General features: G+C 46.9%; 7 protein-coding genes across 9 annotated transcripts; 4 read left to right on the top strand and 3 right to left on the bottom strand.

The window, feature by feature from the left end:
• The first annotated feature begins 73 nt into the window (after positions 1 to 73).
• On the top strand, positions 74 to 2,295 carry LOC119547838 (peroxisome assembly protein 12). The gene has a single exon (XM_037854868.1). It carries the CDS (start codon positions 150 to 152, stop codon positions 1,041 to 1,043), a length of 894 nt encoding a protein of 297 aa, XP_037710796.1. The 5' UTR covers positions 74 to 149; the 3' UTR covers positions 1,044 to 2,295.
• Positions 1,086 to 2,001, bottom strand: LOC119547840 (post-GPI attachment to proteins factor 2). The gene is made up of 2 exons (XM_037854869.1): positions 1,309 to 2,001; positions 1,086 to 1,252 (listed from the first exon to the last, which is right to left on the bottom strand). Exons 1-2 carry the CDS (start codon positions 1,961 to 1,963, stop codon positions 1,116 to 1,118), a joined length of 792 nt encoding a protein of 263 aa, XP_037710797.1. The 5' UTR covers positions 1,964 to 2,001; the 3' UTR covers positions 1,086 to 1,115.
• LOC119547841 (post-GPI attachment to proteins factor 2) lies at positions 2,125 to 3,690 on the bottom strand. The gene is made up of 2 exons (XM_037854870.1): positions 2,868 to 3,690; positions 2,125 to 2,728 (listed from the first exon to the last, which is right to left on the bottom strand). Exons 1-2 carry the CDS (start codon positions 3,496 to 3,498, stop codon positions 2,592 to 2,594), a joined length of 768 nt encoding a protein of 255 aa, XP_037710798.1. The 5' UTR covers positions 3,499 to 3,690; the 3' UTR covers positions 2,125 to 2,591.
• A 552-nt stretch (positions 3,691 to 4,242) lies between these two features.
• Positions 4,243 to 5,512, top strand: LOC119546663 (cleavage and polyadenylation specificity factor subunit 4). Its single transcript, XM_037853122.1, has one exon. It carries the CDS (start codon positions 4,344 to 4,346, stop codon positions 5,259 to 5,261), a length of 918 nt encoding a protein of 305 aa, XP_037709050.1. The 5' UTR covers positions 4,243 to 4,343; the 3' UTR covers positions 5,262 to 5,512.
• A 694-nt stretch (positions 5,513 to 6,206) lies between these two features.
• LOC119546953 (integral membrane protein 2B) lies at positions 6,207 to 9,596 on the top strand. 2 transcript variants are annotated; one of them, XR_005219201.1, is made up of 4 exons: positions 6,207 to 6,439; positions 8,067 to 8,778; positions 8,834 to 9,388; positions 9,441 to 9,487. XR_005219201.1 is itself a non-coding variant. In XM_037853592.1 (3 exons), exons 1-3 carry the CDS (start codon positions 6,332 to 6,334, stop codon positions 8,971 to 8,973), a joined length of 960 nt encoding a protein of 319 aa, XP_037709520.1. In that variant the 5' UTR covers positions 6,207 to 6,331; the 3' UTR covers positions 8,974 to 9,596. The 2 variants fall into 2 exon arrangements, 1 of the variants encoding a protein (XP_037709520.1); XM_037853592.1 differs by having other exon boundaries at positions 8,834 to 9,596.
• LOC119546952 (RCC1-like G exchanging factor-like protein) lies at positions 9,590 to 11,118 on the bottom strand. The gene has a single exon (XM_037853591.1). It carries the CDS (start codon positions 11,051 to 11,053, stop codon positions 9,689 to 9,691), a length of 1,365 nt encoding a protein of 454 aa, XP_037709519.1. The 5' UTR covers positions 11,054 to 11,118; the 3' UTR covers positions 9,590 to 9,688.
• A 107-nt stretch (positions 11,119 to 11,225) lies between these two features.
• LOC119546919 (cytoplasmic protein NCK1) lies at positions 11,226 to 19,266 on the top strand. 2 transcript variants are annotated; one of them, XM_037853549.1, is made up of 6 exons: positions 11,226 to 11,761; positions 15,401 to 15,918; positions 16,393 to 16,597; positions 17,018 to 17,363; positions 17,431 to 17,886; positions 18,191 to 19,266. In XM_037853549.1, exons 2-6 carry the CDS (start codon positions 15,480 to 15,482, stop codon positions 18,398 to 18,400), a joined length of 1,656 nt encoding a protein of 551 aa, XP_037709477.1. In that variant the 5' UTR covers positions 11,226 to 11,761; positions 15,401 to 15,479; the 3' UTR covers positions 18,401 to 19,266. The 2 variants fall into 2 exon arrangements, with proteins under 2 accessions (XP_037709477.1, XP_037709478.1); XM_037853550.1 differs by having other exon boundaries at positions 15,238 to 15,918.
• The last annotated feature ends 396 nt before the right edge of the window (positions 19,267 to 19,662 follow it).

Genomic DNA, 19,662 nt, shown 5'->3' with positions numbered 1-19,662 from the left:
ATAGTGGCGATTACTAGCCAGGCCAGTTTTTTAAATTTGGCTTCTTTCAAGCCAAAAACCGATAACAACGAGGACTGATAAGAACAACAGCACAGTTCAAAACTATTTATTTATCCCGACTTTTTTTAATGTAATTAGTCCACTAAAAAATGGCTGAAGCCGCGAATGTGCGTCAGAACCTGCAGAATGTGCCGTCAATCTTCGAGATCTCGGCGGCGGAGACGCTGGACAATCTGATTTACCCGGCGCTGAGCAAGATCTTTGACTACTTTGGATTGCGGCTGGACTTTAAACTCTGGGGGAGCTTGAGGATCCAGGAAGAGCTATCGCCGCTGCTGACCTGGCTGCTGCAGTACTTGTACCTGCGGAAGAGGGCCTCCTCCTTCGGGGAGAGCTTCTACGGACTGCAGAGGACGGCCACGGAAACGGGGGATCTGCTGAACCGGCGGCAGCAGTTCGCATCCGCCACACTGTTGACCTTCGTTCCCTACGTGGAGAGGAAGCTGAGGAGCAGGATCGCCAGGCACGAGGACACAAATCCCTGGGAGCAGCGATTGCTCAGCTCCTTTCACGCCTTCCATGCCGCCAAGGCGGTGCACACATTCCTCTACCTGGTCAAGTACGCCTCCAACCACTCGCCCATCTTCCGGGCCTTGGGCCTGACCCTGCGCTATCCCAGCGAGCCTCCCAAGGAGGATCAGTGGACCTATCTGGTGCTCAAAATGCTCGAGGTGCTGGCCTTCTTTCTGCAGTTCGTGCAATGGTGGTACTCCAACGACCAGCGGCGCAAAGTGGGTGGCACCCTGGTCAATCCGGAGGCGATGCCCGAGAAGGAGCTGCCCAAGGAGGTCCAGAAGACCCTGCCCAAACGGGGAGAGTGCCCCGTTTGCCTGCTGCCCATCCAGACGCCCACTGCCTGCTCCGTTTCCGGCTACGTCTTCTGCTGGAAGTGCATCGTCAGCCACATGAAGGAGCACGGCAGCTGTCCAGTCACCCAGTATCCCATCAGCCTGGATGACCTGGTGCGCATCTACGAGACGTAGTATTAGCCCTTTTTGTTATCTTTTATGTGGTATTGTTCTGTTTAATACATTTTATAAGGAATCAATAACTGTTTAGATCTCGCTGAGAAAGAAGCCCAGTCGCTGATCGTAGCATATGTAGACGTGGTAAAAGTCAAAGTAGGCCAGGCACAGATAAATGCAGAAGCACTCGCAGGAGACGAACTCGCCCATGCCGAATATGGAGTAGGCTGTAGGGGATTCCTGGATTAAAGATATGAACCACTGCCTCCATTGGTCAACTCACCCAAGGGAAGGCAAAACTTCTGGTGCACGTAGTAAAAGAACCACATGATCACCACGGACACGTAGTAGGTGAGGACCAAACCACTCTTTAACCTGTAGGAGAGCTCCTCCTGCAGCTGCCTATTCCTGTCGCGCATATAATACTTGGCGCACACAAAGGACCCTCCCATGTAGACGGCACACGACACAAACAGGGACAAAGCGATGGATATGTGCAGCAATGAGTCGCCATCCGCCTGGGCAAAGGTGCCCCACAGCAACATGCTGGTGCTATTAACCGCTAAGAAGATGGCCATCAGGCAACCAAAGCTCCGCACCGGCTTGGGCAGAGTCCTCCGGTTGAAGCGGAACTGCAGCCAGGCACTTGCTATGAGGAAGGGGAACTCCAGCCAGCAGACCAAAGCCCAAATTGTGTGTTGCGACTTGGCAGCCGCCGACGTGGTGGGGAAAAAGTTGAAGGCATGGCAGGATGTATAAGTAGTCGACTTGAAGTCCGTGCTAATAGCCATCACCAGGTTGTAAGCCATGCAAAGAGGCACCTGCAAAAGGCCCAGGGCAAGGAGGGGACCTACCGTAATACGAAAATGGCGCCTCTCTTGAAAATCCTTCAAGGAGCATGGCAACAGCTTGGTTTGATCCTCGACGAAGTGCTTCATTTCAGGACAAGCAAACTCTCGGAAATGTCAGCGATTTTTTCACAAGGTAAAACACTCAGAAATTGACAATTTGAACTAAGAATCAAAATCTGTATAACTCCAAAAATGTAGTTTTCATTATTGCATAAATATTAAGGTGATAAAAATCGTTTACAAAATAATTTAATAATTTAAAAAATTGCGGAGTTATTTTATTATTAAAAATTTCAAAGTCGGCATTGATCGGAATTCAAATAAATACAATTTTATGCTTACAAAATACTAGAACCATAGAGCCAATTGCAAATCGAGTGTGTATAAATATAACCTTATTAAAGTCTTGTTCTTAATTAGAGCGTGTGTATAAATAATGCGTTACATAATCATGGAACTCGGTTCGAATTTACCTAAATCCTTCAGACACTTTAAATCTTACGTAAAATCGTGTTAAAGCCCTAACTAAAAGCGTGTGTATGCATCAGATCCGGTCATACTGAATCGTTTCCTGTCGGAATCCCTCGGAAGCAGTTTCCTTCTGGTAAAATTAAGTAAACTTTGAGCTTAAGCTAATACCGCGTATGTACAGAGTACTCGGGTAGGACTGGCTGGATGATATGGCGGCGCTGGCGGGGATAGATCTTTAATTTGTCTAGATTTGTGATAGGTAAAGGCCGTGCTTGGCATCGCAGACCACGTTGAGGGCGTAAAAGTCCCAGTAGGAGGTCATGTGGAAGCCCATGTTGGTTAGCACCACGATGTACTCGAACAACGCGAAGAAGGTGTAGACTGCAGAAATAAAAGTTGATTAATAACTGTATAATAGGATTATCTTATTAGGATATAAATTTTCTATAGATGTACTTCAAGGAACATCTATTTAGAACTCAATCTTTATAAAGTCGGATCCTAGAATCCATCCACTCACCTCCCGCCTCGCAATGTGAGTTGTGCCGCACGAAGCAGTACCCTGCCAGTCCAAAGGCCACCACATTCACCAGGAAGAGGTTCCTCTTGTACCGCAGTGACTTCTCCTCGTGCGGCAAAAGCACGGTTTTCCGGATATTTCTGTTCAGCAGATAGGACATCAGCATATAGCACTCCGAGCAGGCGATAAACACCACAAAGGCGTTCCTGTGAGTCTCATAGTGATCCGCAGAGGTCCAGAAAGATAGGCAGAAAAGGGCCAGATCCTCCACGACATTCAGGAAGCAGGCCAGGATGCCCAGCAACCTCCTGCTCCGGCGGATATGTTCGCGGTAGTGCTCCAGGTAGATTTTGGCCACCGCCAAACGGAGTGGTAAATGCAGGAAGATGGCCAGCCTCCAAACGGTTTTCTGGGGCTCATAGTTCCCTATGGCCGCCGAGACGGAGGGCAGATAGTTGGTCACATCGCAGTGGGTGTAGGTGCTCCTGACGAAGTCAAAGGTCAGCGACCAAATCACGCAGAAGAAGAATCCTCCCAGGGGCAAGCTGAGAGCCACCAGTGCCAATCTTGCGAAGGGTAGTCGGAAAAAGACGCTTTTGGGATCGCTAAAACGCTCGTAAGTGGGCAGCATTTGACCTTTGGAGTGGGTGGACGTTGTGGGTGGTAGGTTGGGTGGTTCCTTCAACTAAGCTCGCTCCTCATTTTCCGGTTCCTCGCTCCCAAGTTGACTAATCTTAGTTTTTTACGCGGATTGCTTACGTTTTAAACATTGCGAAAAGAAGTTGTAAACAAGTGATCGATACCAGCTGACTATCGACCGCTGGCGGGGGTGGATGTTGATTATCGAATTTACCTGAATTTACTTCTTAAATTTATTTAGCGGAAAGTATAGCTCTTATATAACTGATTATCTGGCATTTGGCTAGTCCAAATGCAGATAGCCCATTTTATCATCAACACTAACTAGGCGTATACTTAATTTCATTGCCACAATGTAACCGCCAACAGTGCTGGCCAAAAGCGATTGATTAAAGTAGCTAAATAGCTAACATTTTTTTAAATGGCTAAATTTTAAGTCAATTAAAAACTACGATAATGTTAAGTTTTAAATAAGTTTATATAAAAAATTATTTTTGTTTAAGAGACAAATACAATATTTAAGCAGTAATATATTAAATATTTTATGGGTACATTGGTTGTTGGTGTTCAGCTTGTTCATAGTATCTCCGATTAACATTTTTTAATAGATGATTTTGCAGTTATTAATTTAGCTTGTTTTAAATTTTCAAAAAAATAGCTATACTAAACTTGGCTATAAAACAGCCAAATGGCCGCCCGTGCCACTGCCACCCGGCAAGCTATCGATATCGATAACGCCGGCTGCGCACTAGAACAACAAAACACGCGCAAAAAAAGAGAAACTGCATTGTTTACTAGAATTTAAAGCGAATCCGAGAATCCCAGAATTCGGCAGAGATGGACATCCTCCTGGCCAACGTGAGCGGGCTGCAGTTCAAGGCGGAGCGGGACCTGATCGAGCAGGTGGGCGCGATCCCGCTGCCCTTCTACGGCATGGACAAGTCCATCGCGGCGGTCTGCAACTTCATCACCCGGAACGGCCAGGAGTGCGACAAGGGGAGCGCCTGTCCCTTCCGGCACATCCGCGGCGACAGGACGATCGTGTGCAAGCACTGGCTGCGCGGACTCTGCAAGAAGGGCGACCAGTGCGAGTTCCTGCACGAGTACGACATGACCAAGATGCCCGAGTGCTACTTCTACTCGCGCTTCAATGCCTGCCACAACAAGGAGTGCCCCTTCCTGCACATCGACCCGCAGAGCAAGGTCAAGGACTGTCCGTGGTACAAGAGGGGCTTCTGCCGCCATGGGCCGCACTGCAGGCACCAGCATCTCCGGCGAGTCCTGTGCATGGACTACCTGGCCGGCTTCTGTCCCGAGGGACCGTCCTGCAAGCACATGCATCCGCACTTCGAGCTGCCCCCGCTGGCGGAACTGGGCAAGGATCAGCTGCACAAGAAGCTGCCCACGTGCCACTACTGCGGCGAGCTGGGACACAAGGCCAACTCGTGCAAGCAGTACGTGGGCAGTCTGGAGCACCGCAACAACATCAACGCCATGGACCACTCGGGCGGACACTCCGGTGGACACTCAGGCGGTCACTCGGGCGGGCATTCGGGCTACTCCGGCCACTCCGAGGGCAACGACAACGACAACCCACCGAGTCACCACAGTCAGCCGCACGGACCCGGTTTCGTCAAGGTGCCCACGCCGCTGGAGGAGATCACCTGCTACAAGTGCGGGCACAAGGGACACTACGCCAACAAGTGTCCCAAGGGCCATCTCGCCTTCCTCTCCAACCAGCATAGTCATAAGTAGGATGCGCTGCTCTGTATGATTAGATATGATTAAGAGTGCAGAAATAAAGGTCGAAATGTGGTTCACATGGCCCACTGAATGGCCCGGAGATCGCAAGGTCCCAGCTGCCGCAGGTGAACGTTTTGATTATTTTCAGATTAGAGAGTATGCTAGGAAAGCCGGCTCGCATTTTCCGAAAATGTCTCATAAACTGCCAGTAGAACGTATTTTGTTATCAGCGAAATAAACTTCCATAAGAATCTAAACAAATATTTGTCAGTCTTGTTTTAAATAACTTTTGGAATATATTTGGAAAGCAATTGGTTTTAGAAAGAAGTATAACATGACCACTTATTAAATATTAAATATCTTAAGTCTTTATCATTATTAGGGAGTTAAGTAAAAATTCAGTCAATACAGGAATATATAGATCATTTGTGAATTTCTGAATATCATTTTATATAGTTTTTTTAAATATTTTATTAATGCAAGAAGACTATTAAAAGGCCAAAATATGAGAATCTGATAAAATTATTTTATTTTTACCATACTCAACCTATAACATATTTCCCAATTTGATACTTAACATTTTTTAACTTTCAAGTTGTGGTAGATCTCACAAACCTTGTGTTTATAACAAATTATTCCAAAAGATAATAATAGCTTAAGAAAATTTAATTAAAATGTGTATCAAAAGAAAAGTGCTATTAATATCTCGGCATCATTATTCCAAAACAACTATCGGGGGTCTATAAATACATAACATTATTACTTTTAAGAAAGTGTCATATTATAGACTTTTTTGACATATGGATCCATATTTTTCATCCTTAACTTCAGTTAACTAGTTTCATTTTTTAATTTAGTTTTTGGCGGGCACAACGGTCTATCCGAGTTCCCCACCAGTTCCGCATCGATACATCTGGGCAACGGTATTCCAACTGCCGAGAAACGGGCACACTGGACGATTGACGATTGTCTGGATCGAGATTTCAGTTCGTCAACAATTGCGCACTAAATTTTCCGTTAAAACAAACAAAGTCGACCGTGTGGAGGCATCGAAAAAGGAGAATAAACAGCCAAGAGCAGCCATGACAATTCTGGGAAAGTTGCGGGGGGAGATCACGGACCAGGAGAAGGTTCCGCTGCCGATGAACCTGAACGACGAGGCGCTGATGCACCATGGCTCCCTAATCGCAGTGAGTTTGCTTGCATACTTGCATCCCAGAGATGTGGCCTTATTTTGCGCAATCGTTGCGGGGGGTGTCCTTGCGGGGTGTCCATGATGTCAACCCCCCCTCGACATGTCCATGTCCGTCGTCCTTCGGCCCCGAGAGCCACAAGTTTCGTGATGCGAGTGGGCGGTGCTGGGCGGCAGGTGACTCAGATTCGGAGTCCGAAATCAGAAATCCGAAATACAGCCTCAGCAGCTCGGCCTGCAGGCCATCGATTTTTCGCGCTGGAATTCCCGCACTCCCTGGCGTCCTTGTGCCCCCGCCCGCGTCCCCAATCCCCTCCTGCGAGTGACGTGTGCCCATTCACTTTCCTGGGCTCTCCCCGTCAACCGTCAAGGACTAGCTCGCTGCCTGAGGTCAGCGGTGGGGCTGGTCTTCCTGTTGCTGGTGGAGATTGGCCCTGACAGCTGGGGAAACCCAATTCCAGCTGCCTCTGCTCTTTGGCCCCGCACAGTGACCTCGATAAGTGTGTACACTGTACAGTGTGGGTATCCGAAGAAAGTCGTGCCTTATCAGGTGGCCAGTCATAAACACCCCGTCCATTCCGAGTTCTTAACATATTCCACTATACTATATGCCTTTATCGGGTGGCCACGATTATGCACAGTCAGCCATCACCTGCATTCAACGGAGTTTCTTTAGTCTATATTGCAGTTTTGACTTGCGCTTCTAGTAAATACCCAATTTTAAATAGGGACCTTAACTATTATTAATGGATTTTTTATTTTTATATTTTATCTAGTAGATAATTTATACCTCAAAAATAAATTTTTTTTTTGGTATATCTAAGCAATATTTTTTAAAAATTAAAGTTTCTCAAGCAGTTTTTGGGTAATATGTTTAGATTTTAAAGAGCCCACATTTTTATAGGTTTTATGTTCTCACCCAATAATAGTTTTCATTTATAATTTTATATTTAAAACCCAGTTTATGCAAAACTGAAAACAAATATTTTCTTTTGACCTTTTATCCAGTAACCTAGTAAGGTCCACTCTAATCTGCATGCAAATGCTTTCAATTGATTAAACGGTTGCAAGGGGAACTTTTTTTGACCCGACAAAGTAATCTCTTGCTAAAGGCGTAGTTTCGCAATGAATATGGATTAGACAGAGGGATGCAGTTTGGATTGCATTAGTCATAGGACTGCAAAATACCATTTTGCGATGAACAGACAGAAAAGTTAAAGTGCAAAGCTAGTCTTTAATTTTTTATTATTCAGCAAATTCAATTTTTATGTCCCCCTATTTACAACTGAGTCAGTTATTTTTTTGTTTTTTTTTTCTACGACTTATCGCTCTTTTTATGACTCCTAACTGGAACAAAAAATGTAGTTATATATGTTGATAAGAAACAAAGATAGCACAACAACAGCCAATCTAAGAATAGTTAATGTAATTGCTATACATCGACATTCTGATAGTATTTACTTATCCAATTTTAAGGATCATTGTAACAATTATTTTTATTATAAACACCCTTTCTGCCCAAAAACGTATCATTCTTGATAGATCTGTTAACTAACAACCTACCTTTAATTGCATTTCCCTCGTTTTAAAATCGCCTTATTTAAAACCCCATTTCCCGCCCACAGCCCAAGGTCGTCTACAGCGACAATGAAGCGGATGCGGAATCGATGGTCTTTAACCGGCCGCAGCACCATTGCCTCAAGTCCTTTCTGCTGTTCCTGATCGCCGTGGTCGTGATGCTCCTGGGCGTCCTGGGCGGATGGACCCTCTACCGGGTGTACGCTCCCTCGCACGGCAGCATGCGTTACCATGCCCTCTGCGAGATTCCCTATCCGGAGGACTCGATGGAGATGGCGCGGGTATATCCTCGCAGCGAAGGACCCTTCTCCCTGAACTGGCGCTCGCTGCTGCCCGAGTTCGGACCCTCAATGCCGAACAGTGGATCCCTCGAGGACAACTACTTCCGCGAGGACATCGAACTGGATGGCGACAGCGACGAGGAGGGCTACGCCCGCGTGGATGTGCCAGACTTCAAGGATGGACGCCGGGGTCGCTTCATGCACGACTTCAAGGAGAACCAGTCGGCCATCATTGACACCACCACCGGCAGGTGCTTCATCATGCCGCTGGACCGGGACACCACCCTGCCGCCCACCAGCTTCGTGGATCTCATGAAGAAGATGAGCACTGGCTACTACAACATCGACACGGAGCGCGTGCGGCGCCAGATGCGCGTGGTCACGCCCCGCATCACCGATCTCTCGCTCATCTCGGAGCGCATTGCCAACGAGTGCTACGACATGAAGGTCTACATGATGGAGAAGTTCATCTCGGGGGGTGAGTACTTCCTGGCTTACTGATACGCCCTGTACTATGTCCATTTCCATTGCAGTCTCGAAGAGATCGGCCGATCCACTGCCCGATGCCGGCAAGTACGCCCAGTTCATGGGCAAGGGCGTCATCGAGTACGACCTGGCCAACATTGCCGAGGTGGAGGCCTACGAGGCCAACGAGGCCAACCAACAGGCCTGAGCAGCTCGATGGTTCGGCGGAGGAGGATCGATCTTTTAAGCTACAACACCCCATATGAATACACAACCTAAACAAATTATTACTTAGAATCGATTTATACATTTAGCGAAGCGAGCGAATCGAGGAGATCTGTTCGGCGAGCCATGCCTAGATCTGGTTACCACTGGTTAGCAGGACACACACCCCAATCCGGGTGGATATATCATCATTGGCCAAGCGAGTTTAGCGAATCATAGACCATAGACCTAGTAAAGAAGCGTAACGAACATGTACCTAGAACGCAATCAAAAGCGATCGACGAAATTGTGACAAATACGAGCAATGTATTAGCCTCGAGTGCGGAATGAAAACGGACGAGTTGAGATTGGATTGGATTAGGTATCGGTACACACCCAGACACACTGCGGCATTCCAAGTACATATTTTATATATATGCTCTTTAACTATTCTAACAAATTAATGTATAGAACGGATTCAGATCGAAGCTATTTACTTGCCGACCGAAAACTAAAACCAAAAACCAACCGGAAAACTATCAGCATGCGTCGCGAGACAGAAACAAATTAATCTAAATGTTCTTTAAAACTACTTAAATGTATTAAACGCGAATTTGTGATCTTTAAGAGTTTTCTTTTTAATGGCTGGGCCTTAAGAATACTAGACTAGAATGTACTTTACATTAAATTGAATGATTTGCTAGTTAAAACAGCCTAATCTAGAAGTAGGACTTGCACAGAGCAATGGTGTGGTCCACGCCGTAGGCCACTTTGGTGACCTTTCCGTTGATGGCCGCCTTGAAGGGGAAGAACTGATCCTTCTTGTGTCCCAAGCCCAGGTGGCCGAATCGGTTTTTGCCCCACATGAAGAGATCTCCATCCGAGTTGACGGCGCCCATGTGAAAGACGCCGCATCCGATGGACACCACTGTCGTCGCGTTGCTGAAGTCATTCCGACCGAAAAGCGGGGGCAGTAGATGCTGCGGCTTGGATGTCTGCTCCACAAAGGGCCCGAAGCCAAGGATGCCAAAGCCCCAGGTGTACACCAGGCCCTGGTCATTGAGAGCCATGCAAAAGGAGCCGCCGGCAGCCACATCCTTTATTTTGCCAATGGATTTGGTTAGCTTCAGAGCTCTGGGGGTGTTTATTTGGGTCGCGGCGTGCTCAGAGTCGTCCAGCTGTCCGTACTCCGAGTTGCCCCAACCGAAGGCATCGCCTGCTTCGTTGAGGGCCAACACGCAGTCCGAGGAGCAACTAAGTCTCACAATCTTTTCCTTTTCTATATCGCCTCCGATCAGGGTTATTTGTCCAGCTGTGTGGTAGTTTCCCTGTCCTGTTTGGCCATCCGCACCCCAGCCACAGGTGTAAACGCGTCCGTTTTTCGTGAGAAACATGCTGTGGTCCTGGCCGCACTCCACATGGACCACTTGGTCCTCCTTGCCGCAGATGTCCTCCTGGGAGATCCTGTGGATCAGGGCACTCTTGCTGTAGCGCTCCTCCTCGATGATGGAGCGCCCGCACTGGCCGTATGAGTTGTTTCCCAGCGTGAAGATGGTTCCGTTCTGGGTGAGGACCACCAGATGAGCCCTGCCCGCCGACATGCTCTTCACCTGCATGTCCTCGTCGGTCTCTCCCTGCACCCTTGGTAGCTTGATGGCCGTGGGGTAGATGATCACATCCAGGTTGGCGGGGTCATTGGGATGCCCCTTCACCTGGAAGCCCAGTTGTGAATCTGTGTTCAGCCCGCTTCCGAAGAGAGTCTCCCCATCGTCTCTCTTCACGGCGTAGGCTGTGAAGCCGTAGCCGGCGGCCACATCCCGGATATCGTTGTTGTTGGAGAACTGCAGCCGGGTGGGGTGGTGCACCATCTCCGTGTAGCGCTCCTTGGCCTTCTTCACGCTGGTCTGGAGCCCCAAGGCGCCGGTCTCCTGGAATCCCCACACGTAAACGCGGTACTCGTGGTTGTCCGTGGTCTTCGGCGAGTACTCCTTGATCTTCGACTTGTCCTGCGCCAGGACACTCCTCTTGGTCTTGGCGGTGTAGGATCTGCTGATGCCTAGGGCAATTCCCCGGGTTTTAAGCATTTTGAAGGCTAAAAACCATGTAATCCAAAATCACAACAAATAACGACGAAATCGATATCGATAAAACGGAAAAACGATATCTTCAACCAGTGCTGCAAAGTGCTAGGGACACACATCTGCTTGCACCACCTGGCAACCCTGCTCCTTAACCAATCGGTGTTACGGAAAAGAAGTATCGCAATCGAAATCGAAATCGGACGGGACGAGAAAGAAACGGCTCCGGCAAAATCGTTATAAATTAATTAATAAACCGCAAATCAGCGCTGCAAAAGTGTGCAAAACACCCGCTAATTAACGTAATAACGCTTGCGGTGCTTAGGAGCCTGGAAAATCGTTAGTTTGCCAGGACTTGTGTGTTTTTCCATTCGCCGCAGCAGCATATGTACACACACACACGCGCACCCCCGCCCAACACACACACATACACGACTAGGTGTATTAAAATTAAAGTTGTGTTTTCGAGTGTGTGTAAAGTGCAATAGCCCAGTGGAAAGTGGAAGTGAAATAGAGTGCGTTCCAGTTCCAGGCAAGGAGTTCCCTTCCAGGAGTTGAGTGTCTTAACCCATGTCTGCCCCGATTGCCATTGCCAAGGATTGCTAAGGGTTAAGGCTCGAGGATAAGGACACGGATAGGGATACGGATAAGGAGTGCCAGGATAAGAGATCCAGGAGGAATATAGGAGTTGCCAGTCCCATCGCTTCGTCTCCGGTAGGTACACACAAAATATTCGGCTGCTCCTTTTAGCTCCTGTTTGTGCCACTCTCCGGGTCTCTCTCTTCGCTCTCTCTCTCGTCCTGCGCGCTCTCTCCGTCCACCACCCCAGTGGGTGGCGCTGCCGGGCTGCAACCCTTAACCCTCGCCTCCCCATCACCTTTTTTCGGGTAACCATGGTCGTGTGTTTACCGCTAACTGTGCCACCAGCTGTCAGTGCTGCAGAGTACCTAAAAGGTGTAGTACCTGGTATTCTCTAGCTAATATCAATTTGATTACAATTGTACTGTATTTACCTTGCCTAAAATAAACCCGTAACATAGAATTCCTTTATATTTAGCAATATAATTTGGAAAATGAGTACACATATCTTTTTGAATTCCACATTTCTATTAAATAGGAAATGATACACAAGTTCTATAAAATATTTTGTGTACCTAGCTAATAACATGGTTTTTTACCTTACTAAGATCTAGGGATATTACCTAGGTACCTTATTTTGCCAAAACCTCTCCCAGGTACCAAAAGCGAGTACTCTCAGCAGCACTGACCATCCTTTTGCAGGACGAGAAGTCCACCCTCTCGCTGCCAAAAAGCCACCACCTCGCAGGGATTTTGCGCAGCATCTCTGCGAGGAATCTAATCGAAACGAACCGAAACGGCCGGCAAATGTCGCAGACTCCCTCGGCAACAAAGCCCAAAAAATACGAAAAACAAAACCGAAACCGAAATCCCAATCCCATTCCCATTCCCCAGCCGAAAGCATCTACTTAATCAACCTGGGAGTGAAGTTGCAGCCCACTGAATGAGTGATCTTATGTAAACAGGCTGCCCCTTGCCTCCCACGCCCCCAGATAAGACTGCCCCACTTTCAGTTCCTCCTGCCTGTCCCCATCATCCCATCACCCCAACTCATAACTCAATGTTATAGACCCAAATGCTCCCATTTCGGGGGGCCACCAATCTGCTTGTGATGGCTTCCAGAGGGTCTAGTGGCTACACTCCCTCGTCTGGAACCGATCTTCAAGCAATACAATGGAGGGGAAACCAAACTTTCCGCCTCATAAACTCGTAGGCTTGCCTGTCCCCCAACAGCACGTGCAACTCTTTCTTTTCCCCGACGAAAGACGAATTGTTGTCAAGAAAACAATGAACCAGTGCACAGCGAAAAACCTCGATACTATCATAAGTATTTATAACACATGAGTCACTTTAATTGTTTTTTGGAAGTCACACCAAACATTTATGCAGTCAGCGGAATTCTTTGAAAACAAATGTAGAAGTATATTTTCCATACTTTTATCTGAAATTGTTTACATCATGTTTCTTGATAATAGCATCATAATTAATCTTATCAGGTTGGATCCAGTTCATAGCATATGAATAACATATGTTTATTTGATAGGAATGACTTAATCTTATCAGTTAAATTCAAGATCATATCATAGAAATAACTTTTGTAAAATTGGAATGATGTGTATACGCATGAATTATAAGTTTTAGAGATATCCTAATGAGATCTAACATTGATCAGATCAGATTAATTCAAGATCTTGTCGAATATGGATAGTAAGACATAGACATAAGATTTAAAGAAACAATGATCATATCAGTTCTTTTAGGAGCAAATAACCTACTTTCTTAAAGTTCCCATCAAGCGAATACCCCAGATTCGATTGAAATCACTGTTCCCCCGATTTCGCTGACTTTTATCAGCAGTGTAATGTCAATGTCTCGGCTGTTGGGCTTATGCAAGCGCAAACAATAACAAAACAATCGGCAGGCAAAGAAAATCCACATCCAAATCCAACGGTGGTGCATTTCAGTTCATTGGCAGCCAGCCAGCCAAGCGTTTCATGTTTACCAAGGCCCAAACCCAAACCCATCCCATCCGAACCGCCCCCTTATCACTCGAGCATTTGCACAAACATAATCTTTTTTGGGTTCTTTCTCCGTTGCCATCTGGGTTCGGTTACGGTTACGGTTTCACTCCCCGCTTTCTCCTCTGAAAAACAGAAAAGAGCAAGGAAAACAATAACTCAAGCAATATCTGACAGTGAAACGCTTTGCGACAAGTTCTGGGCTTCCACTTATATAGGGAATTTTCTCGTATCTCGGGCAGTGGCAAAAACCATTGACTAATCGATGGCAAAATAAACAATAACACTTGTTATCACCATGCACTTATGACGAAATTTCATACAGGAAGTATAAGAATAAATATTATATTAACAAAGACCAATGCAATAACCTACAGAAGTTATGAGCTTTTTAACTTGGTATTTATTTGTATAAAACAGTTTATATAATAGAAAATCTGATAGGGTTTTCAGTGATCTGTATTATGCTCATATATCTTATATCACACGGAGTATCTGATTATTTTGACAAAGCAGAATATTTATAGAGATGTTTCCATTTTACGAAACAACCATCTCATATGATACGGTTTTCTGTACAAAAGTAATGGCCGTTTTTAATTGATATTTCTTGGTATTATAATCTCAAAATATTATATAGCTTTCGTTAGCATTTTCTGCTGACTCAGATTCTCGCTTATGATCTAACAATCTGGGAAAAGTGAAACCAAAAGTGGCTCAGCGTCAAAGTCTCGGCTTGGCCGACACTTATTGATTTTTAATTACCCCGAGACAAGATGGCCCTTGGCTATGACATTGACTTTGCTCTCTGCTGGCCTGCGCCGACCTGGCCAACGAACCCGTGGGCCGCTCTAGAGATCTCTGGCCGGAACAGCCTTCTCCGCCGCCTTATGTCACTCGATAAATCTCGGCTAAGTAGCCGATTTCCCAATTCCGCCTCCAATTCCTGTTTGTGACTCATTGCGGTCGATTGGCTCAGTTGGTTTCTGTGTATTTCTTGGCCAGAGATTTTGGGTCTTGGGTTCTCCAGCCTCTGTGCACACACAATCGAATCAATAGCCGATGGATACCCATTCGCTGGCCCGGCAATTGGATTCAATTGAGTGGAGTCAGGCGGAGGCAGCAACTTTCACTTGCACAGATTTTAATTGCCCCACAACTGGACTGGCCCGATCCCTCGGTTCCCCCTCAGACCCCTGCCAACCCCCATTATCATCATCATCATCACGATCATCACACAAACACTCCACTCATTCATCTTCATCGCCGGCTCGCTGACCCCAAAAACCAACATTCATCTCTCGGCTAATTTTTGAGTTGAGTTTGAGTTTCCTATTTGGTATTCGGTATTTGATATTTCGTGTTTGAGTACTTGCATTGTATGTTTTTTGAGCTAATCATTTTCACGCTTCTTAGCTTCTTCAGTGCTAAACAATTAAGCCTAATTTGCATATATCATTTTTCTTTCTTTCTATCTTTCTTTCATTCATTTTGCGTTATTGCGTTGCTTATGCTTACGTTTGCCACGCCTACGCTTCCGCCCACGCTCACGCCCATGCCTCCGCCCCCTGAAAAAAAAACCACGCCCCCTAGCAACTATGCATTGGCTAGGGGCGATTTGCAGCCAGCTTAGAGCGCCAGCGAGCAACTGCAGCAACACATAACCAAAACAACCATCAACCTCCTCATCAACTTGAACTTCAACTCCAAACCAAGTCCACCAACACTGAGCCACCCCAACGCCTCTTGCCTCCAGGAGCAGCGCCAGGAGCACCAGGGCAGTCCCAGCTGGAGGAGCAGGAATCCCCCCGCGGCGGAGGAGCAGCCAGTCTGGAATGTTGGAACACCCCCAGCGGTTCGTGCGCAACATCCCCGACTCCTCAGCCAGTTCGCAGCAGTATCCGCAGCAGCAGCAGCAGCACCAGCATCCGCCCCAGCTGCCGCAGCACCAGAATCTGAATCTCAACCAGAACCAGAACCAGAATCAGATATACCAGTACCGTCCCCAGGTGCCCGTGCCCGTGCCCGGCTCGCCTGCCCACCACCAGCGCCACTCGTCGCTCTCCCAGCAACAGCAGCTGCACCACCACCGCACCCTGTCCACCGCCTCCTCCTGCAGCGCCCAGCACAAAAGTGTGACCTTCGGCCAGCCAGCGCTCGACTGCGGCGGCAACGGCAGCGGAAGCGCCAACGGAAGCGGTAGCGGCAACTCTTCCAGTGGCAGTGCCGCCGGCAACGCTGGAACCCAACCAATGGCGGGCAACATGAAGCACGGTGAGCAACTGCACCAAGATAGCTTGGCAGCGGGAAGAGCATGTTAAAACTAGGATCATTCTTATTTTAAAAGGTAGTTGAAAACGGTGCAGGGGCAGACAGACTTGAACGCTGCACCGTTTTCAACCAGTTTGTGCTGAAGAATTCGCGTTACTTTTATGAAAAAATTAACTATTCTGAAGAATTCGCGTTATTTTTTTCTGTAATTAAGGTTAGAACATGTTTAAATTCCTGTGATTCTAGGAAAAGTTACTTTTCAAACTGTGCGAACTGTGTACTTTTCTTAAAATCAAACCGTTAAAAACCGATCTAGAATCTAAAGAATTCGCGTTCCATTTTTGTTCATTACTTGAGCGCAAAAGATGTTTATATTCCTATGATTCTAGGCCATTGTGCTTTTCTTGCTGTGTGTACTTTATACCCTCCCAAAAACTATCGAACCAAACTAACATTATTAACTTTTCCCGCCCCCAGGCAAATCTCAGGAAGACGTCTGCTACGTGGTAGCCAAGTACGACTATGCGGCGCAGGGTGCCCAGGAGCTGGATCTGCGCAAGAACGAGCGCTATCTGCTGCTGGACGACTCGAAGCACTGGTGGCGCGTCCAGAACAGCCGCAATCAGTCCGGCTACGTGCCCAGCAACTATGTGAAGAAGGAGAAGCCCTCGCTCTTCGACAGGTGCGTCAGCTTCCTGGCCCGACTAAACCTAAGCGTTCTTCTTGCTCTGATTTCAGCAGAATTAAGCCCTCTATATCTGTATCTGAAACTGTATCTGTATCTGTACCTGTAGCCGTAGATGTATCCGTATCGCGTTCGAATCCCCGCCTCCTCCTTTTGCTTTGGTTATCGTAATTTAACTTTGAACTGCTTTCGGCTTTTGTATTTTGTATTTTGAAACAAATAAATTCGTTTTGATTTCGTTGTCTGTCGAGCCCCTGCCCCTGAAAACTTATAGCCCCACTAACACCCCCCAAAACAAACTAGGTCTAGTCTAACCCACCTCAGAATCCCCCAGAGAAATCTAACCAAATTCAAATCATTATCTTAAGCCGTCTTTTTTCTGACAACCAATATCTTTGATCTCTGATCCCCGTGCAGCATTAAGAAGAAGGTGAAAAAGGGCTCCGGATCGAAGACGCTGCCCAATTGCTCGCCCTCGCGACAAATCGAGAGTCCAACCATGTCGCGCCGACTGCCCCCCGATCCCGCCGAGGCCATCGGCACTGCTGTGGTCAAGTACAACTACCAGGCCCAGCAGCCCGATGAGCTGTCGCTGACCAAGGGTACGCGGATCCTCATCCTGGAGAAGTCCAACGACGGCTGGTGGCGTGGGCAGAGCGGCAACTCCGTCGGCTGGTTCCCCAGCAACTACACAACGGAGGATTGTGATAACGACGGCGAGATCCACACCTACGCCATGGCCGAGAACGTGCTCGATATTGTGGTGAGTATGGGAGGATGACTAGCTCAAGATTCCATAAGCTAATAATATTGTGTTCCCATCAACACAGGTCGCTTTGTACAGCTTCACGTCGAACAACGACCAGGAGCTGTCCTTCGAGAAGGGCGATCGGCTGGAGATCGTGGATCGGCCCGCCTCCGATCCGGACTGGTACAAAGCTCGCAACAATCAGGGCCAAGTCGGTTTAGTTCCACGCAATTATCTCCAAGAGTTGAACGACTACCTGGCCACGCCCTATCGCAACACGAGTGCCAGCGCCGGCAACGGAAATGGAGGAGGCAGCAATGGCGGAGCAGGCGGCGCAGGTGGAGGCGGAAACGACTCCATGGAGCGACGCAACGAGGGCAATAAGCCGGCGGCGCAGTCCTCCGGCCAGCCTATTGAGCGGCCCAATCTGGCGGGCAAGTCGTGGTACTATGGAGCCATCACCCGGAGCCAATGCGACACGGTGCTTAATGGCCATGGGCACGATGGCGACTTCCTCATCAGAGACAGTGAGACTAACGTGAGTGGAATCCACGATTGGGCTGTCACAACATAACTAGAGCTTTCCCTTTCGCAACTTATATTTCAAGCATTTGTTATTTGAATTGCCATATAAATCGTTAGAGAAATGTAAACTAATGTACGATTGCTACAAGAAAATGTTTAACTATAAAATGTTTATGAGGCACTCACGCGGTTTTTTTTGTGACAAAGGTAGAGCCATAGGCCATAAATCAAGAAAAGTCTATAAGATATGTTGTGGTAGTTTCCTTTCCAGCTGACTATTAAAACAAAATATATTAACATATATCCATTCCTTGCAGATGGGCGACTACTCGGTTTCGTTGAAGGCCCCCGGGCGCAACAAGCACTTCCGCGTGCACGTGGAGCAGAACATGTACTGCATCGGGCAGCGGAAGTTCCACTCGCTGGACCAACTGGTCGACCACTACCAAAGAGCGCCCATCTACACAAACAAGCAGGGCGAGAAGCTGTATCTGGTGCGGTCGCTGCCGAAGGCCAATGGGACGTAAGCAGGGTCCAGGACCAGGGCGGCGGAATCTCAGCACCCATATTACCCGTATTCAAGCAACACACATATGCAACACAAAGATATACCAAGGCTAACTTGTAGGCAGCTCAGCTCAGCGCGACGTGTAGTTCAATGTAGTTCGGTTCCGTTCGTTTCCGTTCGGTTCGGTTGGGATCTTCAATTATGGACTCAGTTTTGGATTAGATCAGATCAGACCAGCGTGTGTATATAGATCGGTTGGTTCGACGCGACCCGTACATATAGCCGCGGACAGAGGACCTTTTTGTACTTTTATATCATTGAATTAACTAAATTACCGCTTAATTATCGCATTGGCTATGTTAACGAGGAACAGTAAACGATAAACTAAAGAACTCATCATCGCATTCGATTCGATTTGAGCAATTCTAGATGTCAACATGCAATACATTTACATATTTACATACCATACATGTGCACATATTATACTATATTCTAAAGCAAAGTTGTAGCAAACTTATGTACACAGAGAGGAGAGTAAGAGTCCGCTTTTAATCAGAATCAGAATCAGAACACTCGAACATGTAATATGAGATATGATATATGATATTTGATATGATACGATGTCTATTATCCACGCGCTAACCGTAAGCATACTGTGTACGATCGTAACCAATCCGCAAGATATCGATTTCGTGTATGTACATACATAGGTGAGGCATCCTGATCCTGGATCCAGGACACTCAACCCACACAGCCAGAGTGAGGAATACGCTCCTACAGTCATTTTTGTTATTTATCCATTAACTTATCGACTACGATATAACCACGCAGACCGCAAAACAAATACAATTGATATCTCCGGGCGGAGTCCTGCCCCGCGCATAATTATACACATAATCTAATCGTTTGCTGGCGTGGCGGAGGAGGGAACGGGGCGGCGACTTATACGCGTATAAGCCATACTGTACAGTTGATGCAATGCTAACCTAGGCACTCTTTCATCTCTAGATATACGTGTACTCTTATTTACGATTACGATTACGATAGTAGAACGCAGCGATTCCAGCTTTAACTTTTGTTTTGAATTATTGCTATTATTTGTTTTTCTACGTTTACGATTTATTATTACCTTATGATTATTATTTTGTTTTTATTTAGCTCTAGGAAAGTAATTAGCGAAGGAACGAAACGAAACGATAGGAAGGAGTGGCTGCCAGTTAAATGACTTTCGACTTTTCTTTCATACGCGAATTTTTAAATTATAAATCTATATTATACGAG

The sequence above is a fragment of the Drosophila subpulchrella genome, chromosome 2L (assembly GCF_014743375.2).
Source record: "Drosophila subpulchrella strain 33 F10 #4 breed RU33 chromosome 2L, RU_Dsub_v1.1 Primary Assembly, whole genome shotgun sequence".
Classification (NCBI taxonomy): Eukaryota; Metazoa; Arthropoda; class Insecta; order Diptera; family Drosophilidae; genus Drosophila; species Drosophila subpulchrella.
The sequence above is the reverse complement of the archived record's forward strand: the minus strand, read 5'-3'. Positions and strand labels throughout refer to the sequence as shown.